Genomic DNA, 11,556 nt, shown 5'->3' with positions numbered 1-11,556 from the left:
TGTTTTTGCACCCTCAGATTCCAGATTTTCAAATAGTTGTATCTCGGCCGAATTTCGAAAAATTTACCCTTATGACTGATTTTGTGGTCCAGGGTCACAAATATCTGATCTTCCTTTACACAGAGCGTGTGTGATCGCGAAATCGAAAGTGAAAGTGAACAGCGAGCGCTCATTCAACAGAGATTTCAATACCCCGCATATTGATAGCGGCTCCCTGATGCGTGAAAATTATATGCAATATTAGAATGTTTGCGGGAGCAATGGACACAAAAATCACGGGAGGTGGCGATAATGGTCAGAAATTCAGCGGGAGCGGGATTAAGAAAACAGTTCCTCGCAGGGCTCTAAATCAAAAACGCATACAATGAATGGCGACTAGAAAGCAAAAGCCAAATCCCGGACATTTTGAGCTATTTAGAAATCCCGGCCGGGCGCATTTTTTTAAGTTTAAAAAGAGGACATGTCCGGGAAAAAGAGGACATATGGTCACCCCATGCTATGACCTATGTCTACTGACTAGCCAATAAAAATTCAACATGAAATGACGTACCAATCAACATGACATGGCGCTAAAGCTTAAAACAATGGAGGCGAAAAGAAGGAATACCGGTGGAAACCACAACTGACAAAGCTCATACATCATGCCATACATCTTGCTCTATTTGTTTACCACGGGCGCATGCTGATGATGTTTTATTCTTCTATACTAACTTGCGTTGTAAGTAGTAGCTACGTCCTAATGTGAAGTAATGAAATTTTGCTAATGTGACCACAAATTTCCCGGTTCTCTTCATATAAGACCCCACGCTGAAGTAGAAAAAGCAGATTTCTCTGCATTAGGAATTTTGTTTGGACTGCAGAAATCTAATATGAAATGTTTGGATGCTTTTCATTTTTGTAAAAGCTGCTCCACTGATCAAACATTTTGGCTCATTTTCAAACTTCATGTCCATAAACATCCCGTTCACTCCTTCCCACCGCCGTTTCTGGTCTCACTCCGTTTCTGGTTTGATGAGGTATCCGTTAAAGGTGATGTAAATGTCCACATCGTCGCTATAGATGGCGTTCTCGCGCTCACGTTTGTAGAGACGGACCCAGACCTCGTCGCCCTCCTGCAGAGGCAGCATGACGCTCTGGCTCTGCATGATGGAGCGGTCGCTGGGCTGAGCGTAGACGATGGCCTTCTCGCTGCTGTTCTGCATGATGTGCAGGTACGTCTCCTTGAAGTTCCACGTGTGGATGTTCACATTGAAGAAGTAGATTCCTGGGATTTGGCAGCGGTACTTCCCAGCAAACATGTCGAAGTGTTCGGGGGAGTTCACGAAGATGGTGTCGAAGATCAGGGCCTGGTAGTTGTCAATGCTGTGAAGGGACTTCCTTCGGCCCACTGAGAAAGCAGAATGTTGGGATTTGCAGGCGTCACCCGGAGCTCCAGCCTGTCCCTTATCTCCTTTGAGGCCTTCAGTCCCCCATGGTCCCGGGGAACCTTCAATCCCAGGCTTCCCAGGAGTTCCCCTTTCTCCACGGTCACCTTTGTCACCTTAAAAAGACAGATAACAAGGTGTAAGGAAAAAGCAAAAATGTCAGAAAGAGCCTAACGTAAACGGATTATTCAGGTAGATATTGTAGATATTTCTGCAGTGTAACTAACTTTAACCCTATAAACAGGGCTGGGTAGTAACTGATTACATGTAAGTACTTGTAATTAGGGTATATTAAAATATTCATAATCAGATTACAGTTCCTTTTTTATGGATTACATGATTACATATCATTTACGCAATGGCAGTAAATTAAAGCCTACTGAATCATATTTGATACACAAATTTCTAAGGCTTCTAAATTATTAACATGATCAATGTAAGATTATTCAAATGAAAGATTGACTTTTTATTTATTTATTTTGCAATATTTCAAGATGAACACTTACTGGACTGAATCAACATAGGTTTACTTGACTATCCATACATAATATTTTAGAAAAAAAATCATGTTAAAATGTGATTATCGGACATGACACCTCAGGCTTTTGAGGAACATCATCTCTCAGTCATTGTTGAATTGCATTGCATTATATTTTCTGTCCCTACAATAAAAACTACAGAGCTCTGCACATAACACTAAGCATTTAAATATCATCTTAATAAGACATATTATTGGGAAAAATTGTGTGACAACTGATATTTATATGCAATTTGTAGAAGTAGCCTGGTATACTGTTCTAGCAGTTCTAGCATCAAGTTCTCATTGATTTATATAAAAGCTATCAGAAATGCATCTGACTTTATGGCCATGAAAATGTCAGATACTGCACCAAATTGGATATTTTTGCTTAGTTTGGGCCTCTAAATAAAATTCTATTATGAGCTCCATATTGAAAGGCTTGTGGCTTTTCAGTAATGTAAATACACAAGCACAAATGCAAACTAAAATAAGTCCCCAGAACCTCAAATCACAGCTTCTAAAATGACAAAAGACATTCTCAGACACTTATCTTAGGTTCAGTTTTTTCTTTGTCTTTTGTCAACATACAATTTTGGCACCAATTGTGACCTCAGCTCAGAATTTCCACAGATCACATTTGCTGCAGGCTTCATTCCCATATATGTAACAAACACATGCACATATGTGCATGCACAGACACATAAAACAACTCTCATGCGGTTCCCGCCACATCAGCACCTTTCCTGCCAGGTTTGTCACTTCCTGTCCACCAAGTAGGCCTCCAGTGGAGCAGATATTAACTGAGGCTCACAGAGGGGAAGAAAGCAGCTGAAAACACATATTCACATTATTCAGCCTACGCCTTATTTCCCAGCTGAATTACATTTATACTTAGTTTGCGGTTCACAACCAATATCCCACAGCACTTGTGCCAGAGAAGCCATAGATTGGGAAACAGGGAAAACTAAAATCCAACAAGGATCATTGGGGTCAAAGTTTGGCTACAATGAGATGTTCAATATTTGCTCAAGTTTGTGCTAATGTTATTTGACTCTGAAACATCATGCACGGCACCGATGCTGTAAGTGGTTTAAAGGAATAGTTCAACCAAACATGAAAATAGGCTGAAAATGTACTTTTTCAGAACAGATTTGGAAATTCAGCATAGCATCACTTGCTCACCAGTGGATCCTCTGCAGTGAATGGGTGCCGTCAGAATGAGAGTCCAAACAGCTGATAAAAACATTACAGTAATCCACAAGCCTTAACACCTCGTGAAGTGAAAAGCTGCATGTTTTATTTACTTTATTTTACTGTGTTTTACTTGTAAACAGGGCTTGATCTGTGCATATTTCTCTCCTGATTCAGACAAGACAACTTTTTCACTGGAGAAAGCAAGATTATGAATGTCTTAATGATGAATTTGTTTTTTACAAACATAGCTTTTCAGTTTATAAGACATTAATAGATGGTCTGGATTATGGATTATTGTGATGTTTTTATCAGCTGTTTGGACTCTCATTCTGACGGCACCCATTCACTGCAGAGGACCCATTGGTGAGCAAGTGATGTAAAGCTACATTTCTCCAAATCTGTTCTGATGAAAAATATAAAAGATGAAAAAACACAAATCTCATCTACATCTTTGGATGGCCTGTGTTTGAGTACATTTTCATCAAATTTTCATTTTTGGTTAGGCCAAAAATGGCTGATTTTGCAATAAACAGTGTTAGGGTTCTTTCAGGGTTTACTCCGAAAGAATAGGGATAACTTTATGAGCGACACAACTCGTTTTTGTCATGTAAGCTGAAGCACTTTTTCGGGTACCTTTGAGAATGGTTATGTTGATGTATGTGCGGACCTCAGGCATTGCAGGCATGCTTTCTCTGAGCGTCGCAGCGTCATCTAGTGGTGGGAGGTGGTCACAGCATCGACGGCAGGCCGGTTGAGGTATCGAGACTACCAGATGTAGAAACAGACAGGCAAGCAGGAGGGATCCAAACATTGTGCGATCTGAGATAAAAGAGTAAACATGCACTCATAAGAGTAATGGCTTTCATTTCGTGTGTATTCCAGCCGCTCCCTATAATAACTTTCCACACACTGTTACTGTTTCACTAATGCGAGACTGTGGAAGCACCTGTGTATTTATTAGTGGGATCATTAAGGCAGACTGGATTAGTGTGATCCTGAAAAATAGAAAGAGAGGGGATTCTGGATAATGCTAAGAGTGGAATGCAGCCTGACAAATGTAGGCCCCTTCAGGACACAGATGAATGTTTCTCTTGGTCTGAGTCCAACCTGCACACGACTACAGCTAAACGAACAGATTTCAGTTGATCTGCTCTCCACTCGACAGAATCCAGCTCGTACCTTCCAGAGTTCATCTGATAACTCTAATGAGACTTTAAAACACTTCCAAATTCATATGTGCTGAGGTTTAATCTTACTTTCTCATGTACCAGCTAAATGTACAGATACTATTAGTATTCATAGGTTGAGTCCCCCAAAAAGTGTAAACAATGAGGCTGTGTTGCATTTCCGTGGATCATATCAGATGGAGACCACTGGGCAGTTATTTAAATACATTTTTTCCATGCTGCTTTATGATTATGGTGTAATCTGTTTCAGACAAACTGTCCCAAAGCAGCAGATAAAAGAAGAAAACCTAGCTGGTTGCTTTGCATGTGGTCAAACATCTCTTCCTGTCTAATTAAGTGAGCAATTCTTGGCCAAAAAAAGCACTGCTTGTGGGTGGAATACATGTATTTAACCAGCAAATATTGAAACCAGCATCATAAGGCAAAATGGAAAATGAAATGAAAATCTGGATAGATTTTTTTTTTGTGTGCTTGTTCGTTGGTTTGTTTGTTGGTTTGTTTTTAACACTCAAAATGTGAAGTACACTAGTATTAGCATTAAAGAAATCAATACTTTTATTCAGATAAAAAAAAATGTTATGTAACAAATAACAGATTTTGACTAATTAATAAACAAAAAAGTCCAAAAAATGACATTCTAATCCAAGTGTTTTCAACAGATGATCCACAACCACAAATTATTGATTGATTGATTGATTGATTAATTAATTAATTAGTTGGTAATGCTGATTTGCTGCTCAAGAAACATTTCTTATTATCAGTGTTGAAAACGTGTTCTGCTTAATATTTTCAGAGAACCCATTTATTTGAAATAGAAATCTTTTATAATATTAGAAATGCATTTACTGTTACTTTTGATCAATTTATTGCACCATAGCTGAATAAGAGCAAGCATCGATTTCTTTCTTTAAAAAATCCTACTGACCACAAACTTTTGAACAGTGGCATATGAAAGGCGGGACAACAATTGTATTGCATTATATAGCATTATATCCTATTCATATTAATAAAAGCGGGTTGTTTCCTCCTCGATATTACCGTATGTCTCCGGTTACTTCATCCCTCAGTCATGAGCTCACTGCTGCCTCCTGGTGGAAATATCAACAGTTAGCCCAAGTTTTATGGTCAAATCCAGGCGGGACCACGATTCCAAACTGTGTCAAGGATCATAAACAACACACTCAAAAACGTATCTCACATAAACAAGTTAAAAAGCATGTTAATGGTGTTCTTGCTCCTCCTTCTCTAGAAAAAACGACTTTTTGTTATGGTTCACGGAGTTCATTTTTCAGGCCACGCAAGGGAGATAAGCTTGATTTACAACTTGACTTTCACAAGCCGCGCTCGCTCCACGGCGGTGAACGGAAACGCGCTGGCACTTATAAATGTCAGACCGCATAGCACTACAACCTGCATAACTCCACTCATTCACACACACACTGTCTGGTTTGCTATCCTTGTGGGGACTCTCCATAGGCGTAATGGTTTTTCTACTGTACAGATCGTATATTCTATTGCCCTACACCAACCCTACCCCTAAACCTACCCCTCACAGGAAACTTTGTGCATTTTTAGATTTTCAAAAAACTTCATTCTGTGTGATTTATTAGCATGTTTACCCGTGGGGACCTCAATTTAGGTCCCCACCGTGACACGAGTCCCCAGGAGTCTGTGTGTATTCAAGTCCCCACCAGAATAGAAAAACAGGTACGTACACACACACACACAAGATTTCTGTGTAAACATCATGACATTCACACCATTATATTTTTGGGAATTTATTTCATTCTGAAATAAAGAAACATGCATAAAAGAATACATACATAATATCAAAAACGTACAAAAATAACAAACATAAAACAAGGATTGAGTAATTGCAACAAGTACAAAATGATTTGCAATTTTTGTTCAGACAAAAATGCATATTTTATAGTTTAGAAAAAAGAAAATAAATTTTATTTGAATGGGGAAAAAACGCTTATTCTCAAAGGCAGCCTACGATCCAGAAATGCTAAAATAATGCAACTATTGTCCTTATAGCAACTGTATGTAGCCTACGTTTTTATTTATTTAACCTTGAAATATCAGATTTAAAAGTTTTCAATTTTCTTTCTACACTGAGTTCTGTTTCTTTTCCACATTCCCCCCAAACATCAGTTCTGGAAGTATGTAGCGGGTACGAAATTCCGCGAAAAGGGTGGATTGCTTTACAGCAGCAACAAATCAACATGTAGCCTACAGCTGTAATTACGACAGTGGTATTTTACGACAGTGAATTCCACTTAATTAACATTGGGGGCGCTATAGTCGCAAAAAATACACAAAACTACATACACTTGCTTTAAAACTTTGTTAGAAAACGTATAGATATCAGTATATAGGAGTGTTGTAATATCTCAAGAGTTTTTTTTTTTTTTTACCTCAAACAACCTTGAGGCTTCTGCATTCATGGATTGCCTTGCAGGCATAAACAAGCCCCTGAATTTCTAAACAATTAATTCACATTTGAAAAGCAGCATTTATACCATGTTCATAGCAGTCAGATAAACATGAAATAACAGTTAATAGCAGCTAAAAATCAAGCAAATGCTTAGCGCTTGATTTTGAATATTAAAACGGTTCCATTTGGAAACTTGAACTAAATCACTTTAACCAATTATATTTCTATTTAAAATATGAAATGTTAGCAACATAAAAGGTTAGTGGTGGAAATAACCTCCAACAATTAAAGTTGTATAAGCTATATTCAGCCTTAACATTTGCTAAATTAAACATTATTAAATCAGTCAAGCAAACTTATAAGATATGTTCAAATTAAATGCACTGCTTCCTTCATATGTGTCAAACAAAAGTGTAGCAATCACTTGACAGTTATCTGAGCAGTACATTTCTCTATATCATCCTTATTGCAGTGGCACTGGCATTCAAATAGAGCTTAAGTCATGTTTAACCCAGAACATGCCTTCAAATCTAGCTTATCATGACGCTGTACAAAGGTATCGGAAATATAACAGTTTAAAGCTGTTATAATGCAGCTGTTGTGGAACGTTGACCTTTTTAATAGCATTTAATTCATGCGAACAGAATGTATAAAATTTGCAGCGTTGTGAAGAATTAATGTAAATAAACTGCCTAGGGGAGACCGGGGCAAGTTGTCACAAGACGGAGCAGTCACAGAGGTACTTATTAGGGTTCGAGTCAAATGTCTAATTACACAAATGTGTTTGTTTTCTATAGCAGTGGCTATTAAACTAGAATCATTTTGTGAATCCTGCCCTCCAAAAAGGTAGATTTAATAAATGTCAAGACAGGGCAAATTGTCACATGTTTAAAATTTCAAAACAACAGTCTGATATGATAGTATGTTACCATCTCTTATACATTTGCTGCTTCAATTTCACTAATCCTATTCATATTACAAATGTATTAATGCCTATAATAGGCTGTTTAATGTCAGGTTCCCGTTTTGACAGCTTACCTCTATAGAGTGGGGCATGTTGTCACAAAGGTCAATGTGATCGGTGTGATGTGATGGTCGATGAACTTTTCCCCTGAACAATAACTCTAAGAATGTTCAATAGCATTGTTTTTTTTAGCCAAGCCTCTAAGGTACACTATGATTCAAAAGTTTGGGGTCAGTAAGATTTATATATATTTTTTAATTAATACTTTTATTCAGCAAGGACACATTAAATTGATCAAAAGTGACAGTAAATACATTTATAATGCTATAAAGGATTTCTATTTCAAATAAATTTCCGTTATAGAATCCTGGGGGAAAAAAGTATCACGGTGTCCACAAAAATATTAAGCAGCAAACCATTTTCAACACTGATAATAATAAAAATGTTTCTAAAGGATCACGTGACACTGAAGACTGGAGTAATGGCTGCTGAAAATTCAGCTTTTCCATAGCAGGAATAAACTACATTTGAAAATATATTAAAATAGATATCAGTTCTTTTCAGTCTGATATGATAGTATGTTACCATCTCTTATACATTTGCTGCTTCAATTTCACTAATCCTATTCATATTACAAATGTATTAATGCCTATAATAGGCTGTTTAATGTCAGGTTCCCGTTTTGACAGCTTACCTCTATAGAGTGGGGCATGTTGTCACAAAGGTCAATGTGATCGGTGTGATGTGATGGTCGATGAACTGTCTTTTCCCCTGAACAATAACTCTAAGAATGTCCAATAGCATTGTTTTTTTTAGCCAAGCCTCTAAGGTACACTATGATTCAAAAGTTTGGGGTCAGTAAGATTTATATATATTTTTTAATTAATACTTTTATTCAGCAAGGACACATTAAATTGATCAAAAGTGACAGTAAATACATTTATAATGCTATAAAGGATTTCTATTTCAAATAAATTTCCGTTATAGAATCCTGGGGGAAAAAAGTATCACGGTGTCCACAAAAATATTAAGCAGCAAACCATTTTCAACACTGATAATAATAAAAATGTTTCTAAAGAATCACGTGACACTGAAGACTGGAGTAATGGCTGCTGAAAATTCAGCTTTTCCATAGCAGGAATAAACTACATTTGAAAATATATTAAAATAGATATCAGTTCTTTTAAATTCTAAAAAAAAAAAAAGTCTTCACAATAATACTATTTTTACAGTATTGTTTATCAAATAAATGCAGACTTCTGTTAAAAACATTAAAATAATTACTGACCCCAAACATTTGAACTGTAATATGTGTCGGTATAGAAACTGACTTTCAAAAATAAACCCGAGTTGTATTTTACCCCGGTCTCCCCTATACAGACAGAGACGGACTAGGCCTGCGTTTAGATGGATTTGTTGCTGTATTTCTGCATCTCCTTCAGGGTCAGATACCCGCTCCCGCAGGGCTCAATCATGGAGGAGGGTCTGACCACGGCGCCCTCTGCAGGCTCAGAGCTGGAATTGCAGCTGGGTGCTCTCACAGGTTCAGACCACGGTGTGATGACGGCCACCGGAGCCAAACTCTCTGCTGGGCGGACAGCATTGTGGGAACCCTGTGACAGCGACATAATGAAGGAAATCAGCGCTTGTCCTTCCGCCGCACATGTCTCCGCGCCACTGTTATCTTCATCATCTTGGTCATCCGCACAATGCTCCTCTCCAGGCATGCCGAACCCTGAATCTGGGCTCATGGGCTGATCCGTCTGGTAACTTGGGGTTTGCAAACAGTCGTATGAAGACCCAGTGGAGCTTGTGGCTTCCTCAGGGTGGTAGCTGAAGTACACGGGGCAGGATTCGAGATAAAGAGAGCCTCTATTGGATTTGCTATAGAAGTAGCCCATGTTAGAGAAAACAGATGATGATGCATGACTAGTGCAGCTGTTCTCCAGTCCAGAGTCCACCTGATTGGAGTGAACGAACGCGGCAGCAGACATCTGAGCGTCGGGATCCATCAAAGACACGTCCCAAAAATCCGAGACCTCTACAGGTGAGATATCGTCACATGACTGAGGGGTAAGAAATGGCCCAACAGAATTCTGACAGCCCAGCCATTTCTGTGGACAGGTAAGAGGAAATGCATATGTGGTCAGTGTGTGTGTTCTGTGGCTTGCTGAAAGAAGATATGAGTAGGCATTTGCAAGAAATGCAGGTTTCGGCCATTGATTATTACGCTGGAATGAGAGTATAGTTCCTAGCCATATCGGCTTAGAAAATTGCAACTTTTCATTTTCCGTCGGTCTTAGTACACGACGTAACTACAGAAGAGTCAAGTTTTAAATAGGAAAAATATAGAAACTCTTTGGTCATTTTTGAGCGAGATGCTAACGGTCTAATCAGATTCAATTATCTATGCTAAGCTACAGCTAAAAGTGCTACCGCCAGACCCGGTGATCGGCTGAATGGATTCAAAAACGGCAAAACTCAACTGTTTAACTCTAGGGGAGTTGGAAAATGAGCCTATTTTCAAAAATAGTGGAGTGTTCCTTTAAACGTGTGTGTGTGTGTGTGAGTTTATATGGGTAAGATTGTGCATATGAAGAAAAATGAGTGAACCTGAGAATGTTATTATTATTCTTATACACTTATGTATTTTTGAATGCGTTGGCATGAATACATTACATAGAAAGTAAAAGTGTGAATTGCCACTGTACTGGTGAAAATAGCAACTTCTGTAACAGTACCGTTCAAAAGTTCTGTAAAATGTTTTTTGAAAGAAATTGATACTTTTGTTCAGCAAGGATGCATTGACAATCAAAAGTGACATTACAGACATTTATAATATAATTATAACATTTCTATATCAAATAAATGTTTTTTTTAATACTTTTTAACATCAAAGTATCACGGTTTCCACAAAAATATTAAGCAACTGTTTTCAGCATTAATAATAATTATAATAATAATAATACATGTTTCAAATCAGCATATTAGAATTATTTCTGAAGGATCATGTGACACCGAAGACTGGAGTAATAATGTGGAAAATTCAGCTTTGCATCATAGGAATAAATTACATTTTAAAATATATTCAAATAGAAATATTGTAATTGTAATAATATGTCACAATATTTCCGTTTTTACTGTATCTGTGATCAAATGAATGCAGCCTTGAGGCTTCTTTCAAAAACATTAAAAATCTTACTGACCTCAAATATTTGAACGCTAGAGTAAACAAACACTTTGGAAACTAGTATAGTTCATAATATATGCAGGAAATACAGCTGAACTCACCCGGAAGTTTCCACCGTGAACAGTGTGAAGAGGCTGGAAATATTTGGAGGGGTCTGGAACATGTTGATTGTTTGGTTGTATTGACCTGCAAAGAAATAATAATGCTTGATTATGATGCACAAACAAACACAAATATCAGGTACAAACACCAAAGGGTACAAACCGACATGGAAATACTGTAGGTAGAAACACACACACACACACACCTACACACACCTACACACACACACACACACACTCACACACAGCACTTTCTAGGCCTTGAATGTCTTAAAAAATGAGGTCAAGTATTTGTTCTAATCCAACAAAGGGTCAATAACAAGGCTTTAACCTTCAGAAAAAGTTATTTCATCCACCTCAGGAGTTCAAACTAAATATTTATACAATATTTTTTGCTCATGTTCTGTAGAATTTTTGCAACTCTGTTACCAAACTTTGGAACTCAGATTTGTGTGATTTCATTAATTTGTTGAAATATAAATAACAAAATAAATAAATAAATATTATATTATATTATATATATATATATATATATA

The 11,556-nt window shown here is 37.5% G+C and overlaps 2 protein-coding genes across 3 annotated transcripts in view; both read right to left on the bottom strand.

Moving 5' to 3' along the window:
- Positions 1-231: 231 nt before the first annotated feature.
- On the bottom strand, positions 232-3,949 carry c1qtnf6a (C1q and TNF related 6a). The gene is made up of 2 exons (XM_016563782.1): positions 3,772-3,949; positions 232-1,540 (listed from the first exon to the last, which is right to left on the bottom strand). Exons 1-2 carry the CDS (start codon positions 3,947-3,949, stop codon positions 993-995), a joined length of 726 nt encoding a protein of 241 aa, XP_016419268.1. The 3' UTR covers positions 232-992.
- A 5,094-nt stretch (positions 3,950-9,043) lies between these two features.
- LOC107748815 (interleukin 2 receptor, beta) overlaps positions 9,044-11,556 on the bottom strand; it is a 12,513-nt gene continuing 10,000 nt past the window's right edge. For both annotated transcript variants that reach the window (XM_016563780.1, XM_016563781.1), the window contains exons 9-10: positions 11,021-11,105; positions 9,044-9,843 (exon numbers count right to left, since the gene is read on the bottom strand). In XM_016563780.1, coding sequence (XP_016419266.1) covers positions 9,133-9,843; positions 11,021-11,105 — 796 coding nt within the window. In that variant the 3' untranslated portion in view covers positions 9,044-9,132. The remainder of the gene's footprint in view (positions 9,844-11,020; positions 11,106-11,556) is intronic.

This window comes from Sinocyclocheilus rhinocerous, unplaced genomic scaffold (genome assembly GCF_001515625.1).
Source record: "Sinocyclocheilus rhinocerous isolate Xijiao unplaced genomic scaffold, SAMN03320098_v1.1 scaffold950, whole genome shotgun sequence".
Classification (NCBI taxonomy): Eukaryota; Metazoa; Chordata; class Actinopteri; order Cypriniformes; family Cyprinidae; genus Sinocyclocheilus; species Sinocyclocheilus rhinocerous.
The sequence above is the reverse complement of the archived record's forward strand: the minus strand, read 5'-3'. Positions and strand labels throughout refer to the sequence as shown.

Bases quoted from the DNA above. Each gene is read 5' to 3' on its own strand.
- c1qtnf6a (XM_016563782.1), bottom strand. From the start codon at position 3,949: ATGTTTGGATCCCTCCTGCTTGCCTGTCTGTTTCTACATCTGGTAGTC. The intron at 1,541-3,771 runs GTACCCGAAAAA...TGTCTTTTTAAG, and splicing joins CAACATAACCATTCTCAAAG to GTGACAAAGGTGACCGTGGA.